Here is a 15730-nt window from a genome sequence, read left to right as displayed (position 1 = left end):
ACCCTGCTGTTCCCATCTCCGTATCGACAGATTCTATGATCATATTTTCTACCAAATCTCTGTCCTCATTTTTCTTCACCAATTGATCATTTTCTGCTTCTAAATCAAGTTTTGTTGCTTCTTTTGATAGATTTTCACTACGTATTTCAAATTCTTCCTCATCATTAACAATTTTTTGATCTGAATCTCCTGCTTCATCCTTTAGGTCATCTGTTACCCCAGCTGTACAAGAACCCTGTAGTCCTCCATGTGTTAATGAATCCAGCACATGTTTTGCTTCAGGCTCGCCTCCCTTTTGCTCCGGTTCATGGTCCTCCGGCAAAGTTGTACCCGGTTTATCTAGCAAAGTACCTTCAACCAACACTGTGAAATTAAAATACATATTTGAAAAATAAAAAATAAAACAAAGCTGTCAATGTCAACTGGCTTGAAACTATAACTTTAAATATGTTTCTATGAACATCAACTATTGTTTTAAACTCTGGTTTTGCTATTTGTTAGTCTACCGTGCCATGACTTCCTTTGCTGACAATGTGGAATTAAACATTATCTGGATTACTTAGATAATATAACACAAAATAGTGATGCAATTTATTTGCTATCAATTCAAACTTATTTAGTTCCACTTAGACCGGCTACACACTTGTATGACCGGCAATCGTGCTGATGGAGAAGGCGATTTCCCTTCGCCCCGCTCCAAAGGAGATTGCATGTGATATTACGTGATTGGCCATGCAGTACGGCCAATCACATGGCATCGCATGCGACCCGCGTGAGCACGCAGTTGGGCTTACACGCTGCACGATGGGTCCGATTTGATGTTCCAATTTGGCCAAATTGGCCCGATATCGTGCAAGTGTGTACCCACCCTAAGAATATATAATATGCTCATGTTCGATATGTGCGTTTTTGGAAGGCTTGTGTTGAAAACAAAGACTTTCTATGCAAGTGGAACCCTGGGTAAGTTATACATGTAATTGTATGTCCCCATCCCTAAAAGATATACAGACTAATATATCTGGCTGAGTGATTCATGGTGATGTAATTATGGGGGGATTATTCTTCTGTTACAGTTCTACAGAAGGAATCGGTATGAATTACCGCTGGACCTAAGCCCGGCGGATGAAATACAGACGCCGGAAGGCCGGCACATGAAGATACCGACTGAGGTGAGTAAGACCCCCACCCCTCCCCTCCCAAACCCTAACTTTCCCCTAGGGGTGCTTAACCATAACCTCACCCCTATGACCTAACCCCAACCTCATCCCAGGGGTTCCTAAACCTAACCCCCCCCTCCTCGCACCCTGAACTTAACCCTCCCGGGGCCTAAATCTAACCTTCCCCCCGATGGTGCCTGACCCTAACCCCCCCTTCCTCTAGAATAACCCTCCCGGGGGGGGCCTGAACCTAACCTCCCCCCAATGGTGCCTGACCCTAACCCCCCCCTTCCCCTAGCCTAACCCTCCCGGGGAGGCTGACCCTAAGTCCCCCCGGGAGTCCCTAAACCTAACCCTCCCACCTGCGGCTATCAGCTCCTGACGCCCAGCTCACATACGTTCGGTATGCCGTGCAACGGGATTTCGGCATGGGGCTAATGATAAGCGCTGGTATTTAGATGCCTATCATTAGTCCCATGCCGGGATTTCACTGTCGGGAAGCTGGCACTCTGCATTTTGACTCCCGGCTTCCTGACTGCATCCCCTGCAGCAGTTGTACCATGTTCTAGGCCATGCTGTCAAGACAGAACAAGTGCCTAAGAACCAGGTCCGTCAGTCCTTGGCCATTTCACATGTGGGCCATGCTGGTCAGCCTGCAGCCATCACATGGAAAAGCTGTACATACACTAAATGATAGCTGAGAACAAAACTTACATCGTGCTCACCCCATACATATGGGCAGAATCTAAAGGGATTATGGGGTCTATGTGCTAAGCCTTGGAGAGAGATAAACTACCAGCCACTCAGCTCCTAACTGTCATTTTTCAAACACAGCCTGTAACATGAGTTGGGAGCTGATTGGTTGGTACTTTATCTCTCTTCAAGGCTTAGTACATGGGACCTGATTCAGACCTGCTCGCTAGGATTCAGTCGCTCGTAGCTGGCTGATTTTCGCATTGTGCACGTGCGCGAACCAGTGAGAGAGATCGGGAAGCGTTCGCTCGCTGCGCACAGACAGCCCAGCAGAGTGAGTGACAGGAGAAGTCATTTGTGGGTGGTGACAGGGGCTGGCCATTAATAACGGAGGAGTGGAGGTGCAAACGCAGGCATGCCTGAGCGTCTCAGCGCCATGTCAGAGGCATGCATAATTAAGAGACAGCGTCATAGTACACGTCACCTGGCTGCATTTTACACTGAAGTGCTCGCAGTGCTTGTGGTAGGGTATAGCCAGCCTCAAGCACTGCGATCGCTTCCAATGGTGCTTGATGTTACCGATGGTTGCATACACTTCCTGGAAATGACGTGCGCAAGTGGGCATCTTGAGACAGGCTAGTGGGCGTCTACTTACACAAAGCGATCGCACGCCAAGAGGTAGTGGGCGTGCTAATGCCTTCCCGTGCGATCGCCTTCCTTGCTGTGGGTTGGTCGGATTTGCGTACGCTGGGTGCGTGCGAACACATCTAGTGAGCGGGTCTGAGTCGACCCCCTAGTCCCCTATGGGCCACTTTACAATTAGTTATAGAGTTGTACATGCCCTCCTGCGAGTTTTACTAAATCCATTTAACCACGGTGAGCATACAATGGTATCCAAGGTATAGGGCTGAGCTAGCGAAAAATCTAAAATAATGTATTTAGTAAATGAGACAGCACACACAAGATTCTTTAAAATGGGCTCTAGGTGAAGGACCCTGATAAGCAGAAAGATTGGGGTCCTCATTCAGGGGGCGACACGCAGCCCCGATTTTCATGTAGTTAAGAGATTTTTTTGCTGATGCACATGTGTGAAAAATCTCTAAGAACTCTGAGGGGTATAGTTACTAAAGTGATAGGTTTAGGAGTGGAGATGTTGCCCATAGCAACCAATCAGATTCTAGCTAATATCTATTATTATAAGTAAAATCTGATTGGTTACTATGGGCAACATCTCCACTTCCATAACCCGCACCTTAGTAAATATACCCCTTACAGTGCATGCGATACAGAGTGTACGCGCAAAGGCGCTATTGTGATTCAGACGCACTGTATCAGAATTGTCTTGCAAAAGTGCTGGGCGCTCCTGGGTCGGTGACTAAACGGACGCACGGAGATTGTAGGTCTTAATGGTAGTGTGATGGGAGTGTCGCTGCGGCGTAGACGGACAACCTCTCACACTGCAGCCATAAAGAAACTGCACCTGCAAGATTCGATGGCGCAAACCTATGTTCGTCCACCAGGGAAGGGCTTTGTAGCAGCATTTGCATAAAGTCACACATGGCGACCGCCAATAGACTCAGTCGCATCTGCCGCTGAACCAGCCCCTGAATGTTTTTGTTTTTTAATTATGGCTGTAAAACTAAATGTAACCAACCGGGTTTTAGCTTACGTTTCTGTGCAGTTACGATGCCTTTAAAGTTGTCCTCTTCATCCGTACTGGAGTCGCTAGGTTCCGGCTCGGAATCCAGAAGCTGATTGCTGCCAATACCCTCCAATATTTTTTCCTGGACAGATTTGCATTCTTTAAAAATTGCAATATAACAAAAGTGTCAACAAGTAACCAAAAAAATTAATAAAAGTTGTGAGGATAAATCTGAATTTGAATCTTCATACTTATAGCACACAGGCAGAAGCAAATAAAGCAGAGCAAGTATAATTACTGAAGAGAGTGCCAAAGCCAGATCATGCACAAAGCATGCAGAGGAATCCCTGGGGTGATTGCACCCTGTATACCGCACGTACAGATGGTCCCCTCATATAACCATACATATGTGACCTGTGATATGTAGGATAGGAAGAAGCACCGTATGTCAAACCCCCACTTTCCTATATGATTTTTCACGTGAAAGACACGGTAGCGCTTAGCTCTCAGAATGGACCACGGTTACTTCTTTTCATTTTGTTATTTTTAAGTTAATTTAGCTTAAGGGCTTTAGGGGGAGATGTACTAAGCATTGGAGGAAGGAAAAATACCAACCAATCAGCTCGTGTCATTTTACAGGATGGGGTTTAAAAATGGCATTTAGGAGCTGATTGGTTGGTACTTGATCTTTCTCCAATGCTTAAGATGGTTACACCTTTTAGCGATGTGTTCCCAGACGATATGTCGGCCCGACGAGCTGACATATAGTACTGCCAGTACACATTGAGCGATGTAATGAATGGCGAAACGATCCCTCGTTCCAGGTTACCTGCAACAACGCCGCATGCTATATTGTCCTGGACTATAGTGTATGTAGCCGCGGGATCGCGCAGATAGTCCATACACCAATTGGTGTATGGCCGATATATGTCATTTCCGCCGAATCGGAACAACATATCGGGCGGCCATTTTCCTAGTGTGTACCCAGCTTTAGTACATCTATCCCATAATTATTACTTAATGCGGGCCATTCATCTAGTGGGCCAACTGCCGATCCGATCTGCCGACACCAATGATATGCAATTTCTCGGGATATCAGAAAAATCCAACATGTTTCCCGTCTTGCAGATTCCCATAATTTTTGGGTCAGAGGCAGCAAACTGAGATTATCCGACATTTTTTGCTCACCCGGCCCAGGCATCGACAGAACAGGGAATTGCCAGGATAGATGCTAGATGTATGGCCAGCTTATGATGAGAAAATCATTTTAATTGTCAGGGGCAAACATGGATGGATGAGGAAACTGCTACCTGAAATGTCTTTGAGGAATATTATGAAGCTTTGGGCCCGATTCAGACCCGCTCGCTAGGCTGCATTCGCACGCAGCCTGCCGATGTTTGCAATCTACACAAGCATCACAGTGCGCGTGCATAAACTATTCCATGTGATCGGGAAGCGTTCGCTCGCTGCGCATAGCCACCTTGCTAGAATGAGTGACAGGAGAAGCCATTTGTGGGTGGAGACGGGATGGTCGATGGAAAACGGGGGAGTGGAGGTGCGAAGGCAGGCGTATCTGAGCATTTTAATGCCGTTTCAGAGGCGTGCATAATTAAAACGCAGCGTCATAGTACACATCACATGGTTGTTTTACACACTGAAGCACTCGCAGTGCTTGCGGTAGGGTATGGTCAACCACAAGTGCTGCGTTTGCTTTCATTGGTACTCGATGATACAGATGACGTGTATAAGTGGGCGTCTTCAGACAGGCTGGTGGGCGTCTGCTTACACACCCCGCGATCGCATGCCAAGACACAGAGGGCGTGCTGATGCCTTGCCGTGCGAGCGTGGATTTGCATACTTTCGCTGCGTGCGAACGCATCTAGCAAGCGGGTCTGAATCGGGCCCTTTATTCTGTGAGAACAAAAATATTTTCTGCAGCACCTTCCAAGCCTGGTCCTGGTCAGAAGATGACAGAAGAGGGAACATTACTTTGGCTTTTGTATTAAAGTCCCAGGGAATGAGCAGTATTTACTAATCTCCATAAAATAAGTTTAAATGGCGCAGAACAGACTATGCAGAAAGTCTACTGCGCATCAAGATGACGCCTACATCCTGCACTACGGAGACTCCGCAACTATTTGACCAAGATGTATGGAGATGGGAAGACACCTGAAAATGGAGCACTGCGCAAATCTGACACCTATCATTTTGCGGCATCTCTTGCGTTACACTTTTCTGCATTTTCTCCTAGATTAGTGCTCTGATGACCTAATTTAGGGCTAAGATTAAAACCATGACATTGAGGTGACATTAGGACTGTCCTTATTTTATGCAGGAGTTTTGTGTGCATTTGGTTCTTTTTTTACTTTTCATTACAATGCCCGGAGTGCACCTAGAAATATGTTTCTCATACAAAATGTAACATGGAACCACAAAATGTGTCTTATTAAAAGTCTTGCCAGCTACGAGGTGATTCAGAATTCATGTAGCCTACGTTTGTCCTTACAAAAAAAAAGTTATTTATTTATTCCATGTCATACACTAAAAAAAGACATTATTATACATTATGTTTAATTTACAATACTGAATGCTGGACCTAATAATATTTATTTATCTATAGGAATACAAAATACGTAAAGTGGCAAACCTTTGTCAGTTTGTGCCCTAAGCACTTACGCCTATTTATTAATGATAGCATTTGCAATGTGATCTGGGCATGAAATTACCACCCATGATCGCATTGCAAGGTGCGATCATAGTGCCGGGGCCCCGAAATGAGCTCATCCAAAGGGTTTTTTTGGGGGATTAAGCCGCAAATGTACAATAATAAATGGACTCCATAGTGCAGGGGTTCCCAACCAGGGTCCTCAAGGCACACTAACAGTCCAGGTTTTAAGGATAGCCATAGTTGAGCACAGGTGACTTAATTAGTACCTTAGTTTTTTTTTATTTAACCATCTGTGCTTAAGCATGTATATCACTAAAACCAGGACTGTTAGTGTGCCTTGAGGAATGAGGTTGGGAATCACTGCCATAGTGGCTAACCTGGCTCTGCTTTCAAATGAGCCACTTAATGCGTTATCAGTAAACATCATGAATGCGCATTTTATAAAGTACGTTTGCCGCACATAATAACAGGGGTAAAACTCCTGAAATCAACTTGGATTTAGAAATTGCCTTTTGACATAACTTCTCAAACGTTTATCAATAAGAGAGTTTGTGAAAAGCATAACAGCTACACATAATGTTGTTGTGTTGTCGCAAATGACTTCCCGAAAATGGCTCCTTATTATCCAATGACAAAAGTTATTTTGTAGTGTGCTTAGAGGAAGTTTTTTTTTCTAAGTACATAATTGCAAGTTCTATCAGTAGGCACTCAGAAAAACTCTCCAATGTAATATGCCAGATAAAAGGGATAAACATAATCTGAATCATTAAAGGGCAAAGTTATACATCATCATTATCTGTGTGAGCTTCAAAGGGTTCTCCAATTGTTCGCCCAAATTCTTCCTTTGCCCTATAAGAGTACTTTGGATCATGGCACTCACATATAGCCGGGACCTCGGCTGGTGTTCTCTGGTGCCCCTCGGGTCTCTCCAGAACAGGCAGATCTGACGCAGCAGCCGTGAATAAAAGCCACTAGCTGACCTTGTCGGTTTTTTCTACTAAGATAAAAACAGTAGTTGGAACTAAAAGTTTTGGATATTTGGTAATATTGTGATGACCTCCTCTCCTGGAATGTCTAGGAGGACTCCTGAATAACAGGGAGATGTCATGTACCATACTCATGAGGGAGCAGGCAATTGGAGAGAACTTACCACCCACAAGGTGGCCGCGTTTCAGGTCATGAAACGCGTGGTCGCATTTCACTCACATCAATAAGGATGCAGTGACTTAGGTATAAGGACGTATTGCCACTCTGTGGTTTTCTGAGATTTACAGGGCTGCATGACCCACACTTATGATGACAAGATGCATCATCAAGTCCTACCACATCCCCACATCTTCTGTGAGAGGCGGAGGAAAAGGTACAGTAACTGCTGCACAGAACTAAACCAAGCACAAGTTGAAATATATGTGCCGACCATTCCCTGAGGTAGGAGGCAGAGCCATAACTAGAGACTTTTCGGTGCCCTGTGCCAGAAAGAGCATTGGCGCCCCCCCACCTATATTTTAAATAGGGAGATAACACACCCGAAAAAGGGCCATGGCCTCATGGGGAAGAGATAGGGGAGGCCCGGAGGTGCTGGGGATAGAATAAAAGGAAGCTACAAATCAGAATGCTAAGAAACAAAAAATTGACAGGCCCGAACAGCGCCCCCTGCCCTGCAGTGCCCTGTGCCATAGTCGCACTAACCTAGTTACGGCCCTGGTAGGACGTCATTCCTGTATTCTCTATTTCAGTATGGAAATGTTGGTCTTCTATCGTTTGGAGTAGTTCGTGCGCAACAAGAAAAGAAAATTACACAAACACATAAATCTATTTAAAAGTACAGTACTGCCAAATGGGTGTCTACCGTACAAGACAGCCGTCAATTCTCCGAATTTTAAAGCTATTGCTGTTTTAAATCCAGCAGCCAAACCCAACTTTGCAAACCTGATGTTTAATAAATAAACTCATGAGGCCAAATGTAATAGGGTAAGAATTTAGAAAATGTGACAATTTTGCAGTAGACTCACACTTTTTAAACTCGACCAATGTAATAGAGTCCGAGTTTTCAGACTCAAAAAACTCTCACGATTTAAACTCTCATCCAGATGTTTTCCCATTTTGAAGATAAAACTTGTCCAATGTGAGCGTTTACTGCTAAACTCTCACATTTTGTGGGATGTAGTCATGAGAACGGCAGCCGCGAGGCCGACACTGACATTCCGACAAGGGAGTTGAGATAGGCTTCGAAATACTGATGCCAATCTTAATCCCAACGCCGGAATCCAGGAGGACGCGTGCCCAAACGAGGTAAGTCCAGGGCGCAGTCCTGTTAGCCGCAGTGGGGAGGGTTAGGTTTAGGGCAGTTAGTGTTGGGTTTTAGGGGGGGGAGGTTAGGGTTAGGCACCCCTATGGGGGAGGGTTAGGGTCAGGCACCACTGGGGAGGGTTAGGTTTAGGCACTAAGGGAGGAGGGTTAGGTTTAGGCATGAAGGAGGGGGACTTAGGTTCAGGAACTAATGGTTAGGGTGTGGTGTAGGGAGGGTTAGGGTTAGGCTACAAGAAGGGAGGGTTGGGAGGGAGGGTAAGTATACTTACCCGACCCCTGTCGGGTTACCAAACATTGGGATGCCGCTGTCGGTATTGTGACAGGAGGCATCCCGGATAGCCGGCATTACATACCGTTCCCCATTTTTCTAAACTCTCACCCTATTACATTTGCTCCATGGTCTTGTATGCTTTTGGTATAGTTTTAGTACTGCAATGAAACCTTAAAGAAAAGTATGACATTAGACTTAGGATATGAGGAAAGCAGAGGGTAGAAAATAAAAAAAAATAAAAATTTTTTTTTTTTTTTTTAAATCCTCAATTTACAAAAATATATACAGTATAAATAGTTTAAAACCTTGTGGTATTGCTCTTATTTTGAGAATGTTTATATGGTTATAAAATAATAATCCAGGGTCCCATTTGTGTAGACTTTGCTGCGTGTTTTATGGGTTTTTCATATGGTAGATTTAGCAATACCATAGTGTATAAGAAATCAATCATAAAGATAAGACTTCTCGTTTAACGAGAAGGGATGTGACTGGGCTGAATTACGCTAATTAGTGATTTATCTCATCCTTAAATGTTTGTTTTCTGCATGTTAAAAGTTTTATGTTGTGTTCTAGAAGATATATCGTCATAAATCCCGCAAGCAATCAGGTTTTTAGCCAGAATTTTCTCCACACTGCTAATAAACACTAAGGAACGCAGGATACATGAGATGCAATCTGAAAAATGAATGGCAAGAAAAACGGCACACCACTTAATGATTTATTGTATACATGCTGCACGCTTTCAAACATGCTGAAAGAACAATATAACACAATAGAGCAAACAAAGGCAACAGCAAAACAACATAGTAATGATGTTACTATGCAACCATAAAGGCAACACAAAGCCACTGATTACATAACATTTGCATAGCAATTTATAAACTATGACAGCGCTTTAACCCTTTATATGCAATCTTAAAATAATGCCGATCCTCGTTTACTAATTGGTGAAAAAGTAAATTTTTTTTTAAAGGATTTTTTTTTATTAATAATTGAATTATTTACCATTTATTAATTCAATAATTAATCACATTTTTTTTAGATTAATAATTGAATTATTTACAATTGATTAATTGAATTATTAATCATTTTTTAGATTAATAATTTAATTATTTACAATTGATTAATTTAATTATTAATCACAATTTGTTTTTAGATTAATAATTGAATTAGTCACACTCAGAAATCACATGTTATGTACTAACAGTTCTATGGACAAAAATAATGGATATTGAAGAATAATAATAGTATGAATCTTTAATCAAATAAAGGGAACATTATAGTACTAATGAATTTAATGCATATATAAACAATGAGTCCTATCTAATAATTTTAGAAATAATAAAATTATTGTCTGAAGACTTGTCCAGAGTAAGGAAGCTACCGACTATTATATCAACTGGTAACTTGCAGCCATTTAACTATTTTGAATTATGGACATGGTGCGAGTGAATTACAGACAATAAAATGCTAGTTCAGTATAATATAACATCAAATTTTGCTACAGATAAAACTCATCTAATCATATGGCGAAACCAGCACAAGTTTATTGTACAGTACATAATATTAAACCATCAGTTACTTGCTGTATCCCTATTACATCACGTTAATACGGTAATATATACACCATGTCCTCTACTGTCTGAAACTCTGGTTGACGTACAGAGGTAAAAACAAATTGTATATGGACAGGAATGCTTTGTGCAGTCATATTCTATCTGAACATTACAAATTACTTTATGACTCAAAATTTTTCAGCCTTATGTTCAAATATGAGGTCATTCATTTATTTTGTCTGTACACGTTGAATGAATTTTATAGAAAAAAAAAAAAGTTTCTTTTGGTTTAAAAAAAAAAATCGTTTTGGGTAGAGCATAGAAATCATGAATGTGCCACTCGTCGACTTCTCTGAGGTTCCCTAACGACTGTAATGGTCTCACATTGCGCACCTCAAACCTCTAGGTTTGCATCATGAAACAGGCCAAGTGGGTGGAGATGACCCAACCCCGTAAAATTTCCACCATCAGGAGAAAGGAGTCGGTGTGGGAGAATTACAGCCAAAAAAAGACCCCAGAGGAACCAAGAAATGGCAAATCCTCTCTATGTATAGATTTGTTTATTTATATTAGCTCACTGAACGCCAGTAACAATGCTAAAGAGTTTAAAAAGGTTAAATAAGTATTTTATTTTTTGTTTTATTATACAATTAACCCTGAGTCTAATAATATTTACTACTATAAATATGGTTTATATATTTTTTGGGGGGGTATGTTTTAGACTCTTTCCCTTTCCCCATAAAAAGTAAAAAAGACAAAGGCCCTCATTCAGAGCCGTACGCTCTGAGCAGAGCGCACGCTCTGAATGAGGGCCGGGCTCCATTTTCATGGAGCGTCCTCCTGGACGCTCGTATAGCTGTGGGTCACCACCCACAGGCTATACGAGCGTGCATTGTGATGGTCGCGATGGTCGAGACCATCGCGACCATCGAATTTGCGAGCCAGAGCCTGCGGTTGAGGTTTTCAACCGCAAGCTCCGGAGTGATTTTGGCTCTATCAGAGCCAAAATCACTCCCACTGACATCACTAGTGATGTCAGTGGGCCGGCTTTTGACGGGAGGCGTTCCCGTGGGAACGCCCCCGTCAGGGAGGCACGCCCCCGGCACGCCCACCAAACGGGGCGTGCTGTCAATCAACATTGACAGCACGCCCCCTTTGATCGGACACAACGAGCGAAGGACTTTCCTTCGCTCGTCACGTCTGGCGCATGCGCACGACGGAGCTTCCTCCGTCGTGCGCATGCTCAGTCCATAACATCGACCCACTTGCGAGCGGACAGCCGCTCGCGAGTGGGTCTGAATCAGGCCCAAAATTCAGAAACTCAACATTCCACAAAATGTATGTTTTTTATTGCATGTATATGTTTTTGTTTTGTATGATGCAAGACATACATTTGGTGTAACATTTTTTTTTTTTTTTGTATGTATGTAATCTACTGAATTTTGGATATAATAAAAAGATATTTAAAAAAAAAAAAAAAAGGTTAAATACAACCTAAAGGCTGTTAGATGTTGTGTCACGTGCTTATTATTAGCACAAGCTTTTATTTTGGTTTAAAAGTGTATAACTATAAGGAAGCGATATGTTCTAATGGAATCGTACCATTATTGTCACAACTGCAAGCATGAGGGGCCAACAAGAGGCCAGATATTATGCCTATCCCCAAATAACCTCAGGTAATGTTGCCAAACCTGGAACCGAGCCTTACGTTACAACAAGTGCATCCCCCGTAATGATCAGTAAGAGAGTATCCCTTTCCATACCCTGATCTTTGTTTTGCATAATTGCATAGGAGACATTGAATAAAGCTATGGCGCATGCTCTGCCGGATAAATGCACTGCACCCAACAAACTGACAGCATGCAGCAATCCAGGGGAGCAACACCGCTGATCACAGTCTGTACTCACCACCTTCATCTTCACTGTCACGTTTGTTATCTAAGTCACCCTCTACCTCGGGCTTGTCCTCATCCACGTGACCTAAAGTTGCACTCTCATTGTTCTGCTCATGTTCGGTTGGCTTCACGCTCTCCCTTTCCTGCTCATCCTCTGCTCTCTCCATGTCACCATCACCATTCTCCACCAGGCCATCTTCTTCAGGATGTGTCTCCGGGGGCTCGTCTCCCTCACCTGCCGGCTCAGGATCCTTCTCTGAATGAGCTTGTGCTTCAGAACGGTCGTCCGATTCTTTGGGCTTCTCCTTGGATTTTTTCCTCCTGAATCCCTCTGTGTCGCGATTGTCCGATCTTTCATCATCATCGTCATCACTATCTGCGCCGTCTTCACTCGAGCTACTATCTACAGAACTGTTGGATGAAAAGGATTCTGCGCGTTTCCTATCTACAATGGGGAAAGAAATGGTGACATCTTAATGTGCATGTCAATTATTTCAAAGGTGTAAAAGTTACAAATTGTGGTTCACGGGGACTTATGGTGATCTTATCTTGTCAAACACACAGCGGAGGGAGCCATTTAGTGGACGGAACCAATATTCGTGAGGATGCGGCCTACGAATTCCATCGTCCCTGGCGACATGGAATCATCTATTACTATTATTGTATCAGGGACTGTGGGCCTCATTCAGAGGCGGTCGTAGGATGCAAGCAGTCGTTCTGAAACAGGGCAGCCGCTTGCATCCTGAATGGCAGCCTCCATGTCGGTCGTTAGGCTGTGGGTTAACACCCACAGCTCTAACGACCGCTAAGGGTGATGGTCGCGATGGTCAAGACCATCGCGACCATCGGGGCTTACGACGAGACCCTAAGGTAGGGTCTCGTCAACCTTAAGCCCCAGGGAGCTTCCTGCTCTGTTTGAGCAGGAAGCTCCCCACTGACATCACTGATGATGTCAGTGGGGCCGCCCCTAAACGGCATGCGTTCCGACAAGAACACCTCCATTTGGTCGGGCACGCCCCCGGCCTGCCCAGCAAACGGGGCGAGCTGTCACTCAACATCGACAGCTCGTCCCATCTGCAACGAGTCCCCTAACGACGGATCACCCGTCGTTAGCCGGGTCTCGCGCATGCGCACGACGGAGCCGGCTCCATCGTGCGCATGCGCACTGGAGCAACATCGACCCGATCGCGAGCTCGTAGAGCTAACGACCGGGTCTGAATAAGCTCCTGTGAGTGTGCACCAAGATAAGGTAAAAGTTATATTTCAAAAACAGAAACTCGCTGTGTTTCTTCTATCTGCCCACCTGTTCATTAGTGCAATCGTAATAATGATTCATTCCAGCATAAATACTCTGTGTTGTACATTATACCATCTGAAATAATAACCAATAACACTGGGTAAAAGTATTACATAATCACCTCATCGCACAAACCTCAGCATAGAATTATTTTAATGCTTTCTTACCCATCATTAAGGGGTCAAAATTCAATGAAGTGCGCAAGCCCCTAGAGCACCAATTTCTGTTCGCTTCCATGGAGGTGCGCTCAGAAAACGACGATGTATATGGAAAATATACCTGCATCCCTACATGATCGCACATAGCGCCCGTAAAATCGCAGATAGTTGAATCGTCGGCCCCCAAGACTCCGTATGCGCCAATAATAACAACTTAAGTGGAAAGGATCACGTAACCCATTTTTATTATTTGGGTTGTACAAGGAGGACGGGGTCGGCTTTCATAGTCTGAGAAAATTGCAGGTCACACAGTAGTCCCGTTTTTATCATTTTGAATATACAGGAGTTCTATTAGAATCGATATTTGAGAATTTTTTTTTTAAGGATTCGATATTCAGACAAACATTAAAATTGTAATTATAATTTTTTTCCCTTTAAATTCTGCATCTAATTCCAGGAGCAGTTAAAGTGTATCCATCGCCTACTTCTGAGTCGGGGCTCCAAAATCTGTACAGGGGTTACCTAATTGTGAGATATAATATATCTCACAATCAGGTAATCAAATTTAGTGCCGTCCAAGGAGGGGTGATCAAGGACAGTCTACCTTGGTGCTCTGGCCAGAGGGACAGCTACAGAAAAGTCGGGATTCTATAAGACCATATAGGGCCCTATTCAATTAGAGGCGAAAAGCGTTCGTCGATGCGATGTTTTTGCCACATTCCAAAGTATCACCCTATACAATTCCAGCACGTTTTCTCATGTGCGAAAACGCCATAGGCAAAAACAGGCAAAAAAGTTTCTCCACCTAAATGTGCAAAATCCCTATTTTTGTCTAAAAATGTGGGGACTTGGTTGAGAACCCTTTGGACACCCCTAAAAAAGTAATGTAATTTTTGGGGCGGAAAAGGAAAAAGTATTTGAAAATGGGGCTAAAGTACTGGGATAGGTATTTTGGGGTGCTGTATGGATGGGACAGGTGTTTTTAGGATTGCAGGTGTATTTTTAAAATGTTTGTATACTGTACTGTATAGACACAAATATATACTAGTACCCATTTAAATTAACCCCCAATGTATCTACAATTATTTTTCACAAAAGAATTTGCTTTATATCATTTATCCACACTTATGCAAATAACAGCCCTTTGACTCCATTTTAGAAGCTAAAATACTTTTATTAAGACTATTTAATACACTTCTATATTGATTCCCAGGGTCAGTTAGGCTTTTTATGGGGTACAGTCCTTTTCGCTAGTTTCGCCATTCGCTGCTTTCGCACCTCTGTGTTTTCGCCTGTTTTGGAATTGAATAGGACGGAAAGCGGGAACGCGCATTGTGAAAGTACGCGATAACTTCGCGTACAAACAGGCGAATGAGGCAAAAAGATTGCAGCAGCGAAAACATTTTTCCGGTCGCGACTTTTCACCTCTAATTCAATCCGGCCCTTAGTGGAGTAGTTGCAAGTATAATCACTTGGGTGGTGAGCCCTCGGTGATGAGCACAGACGCACACTGACACACACACACACTAACACACTCCCACGCACACACTGACATACACTAACACACACCCACACACACACTGACACACACTGACTCACACACACTGACACACACACACACACCCACACACACACACACTAACACACACACGCACAAACCTGGCCATCTGGATGGGCAGGAGGAACATATTTACAGTATGTTCTAACCATGGGATAGGCTCAATGGGGGATATGTTTCAAACCTTCTAAAGAGTGGAGACGGGGACAAGTGAAGCAGTTGTGCAGAGCAGCCAATCAGCTTCTACCTAGCAATTATTAAGTTCTATAGAATGATAGGTAGAAGCTGATTGGCTGTTATGGACAACTTCTCCATGCTTTGATTTGAGCAGATTTGATATATTTCCCCCCATATAAACAAGGCCCTATTTATTATTCACTTGTACTTTGGGGGATATGTAACACTCCTGTGTCCACAGGGATTGGTCTGACATTTTAGTTCATATTCACCTCTCTGAAGATGGCCGTACATTGCATTGAGAGCCCCTCCCCCACCCCACCGCCATCTCAGTTCCACCCACAACCA

At 43.5% G+C, this 15730-nt stretch overlaps 1 protein-coding gene across 1 annotated transcript in view; it reads right to left on the bottom strand.

Moving 5' to 3' along the window:
- ERICH3 (glutamate rich 3) overlaps positions 1 to 15730 on the bottom strand; it is a 92404-nt gene that overhangs the window by 6825 nt on the left and 69849 nt on the right. Inside the window, exons 13-15 of the mRNA XM_088470784.1 lie at positions 12206 to 12637; positions 3520 to 3651; positions 29 to 363 (exon numbers count right to left, since the gene is read on the bottom strand). Coding sequence (XP_088326910.1) covers positions 29 to 363; positions 3520 to 3651; positions 12206 to 12637 — 899 coding nt within the window. The remainder of the gene's footprint in view (positions 1 to 28; positions 364 to 3519; positions 3652 to 12205; positions 12638 to 15730) is intronic.

Source organism: Taudactylus pleione, unplaced genomic scaffold (assembly GCF_031769625.1).
Source record: "Taudactylus pleione unplaced genomic scaffold, aTauple2 ptg000103l, whole genome shotgun sequence".
In the NCBI taxonomy this organism is placed as follows: domain Eukaryota; kingdom Metazoa; phylum Chordata; class Amphibia; order Anura; family Myobatrachidae; genus Taudactylus; species Taudactylus pleione.
The sequence above is the reverse complement of the archived record's forward strand: the minus strand, read 5'-3'. Positions and strand labels throughout refer to the sequence as shown.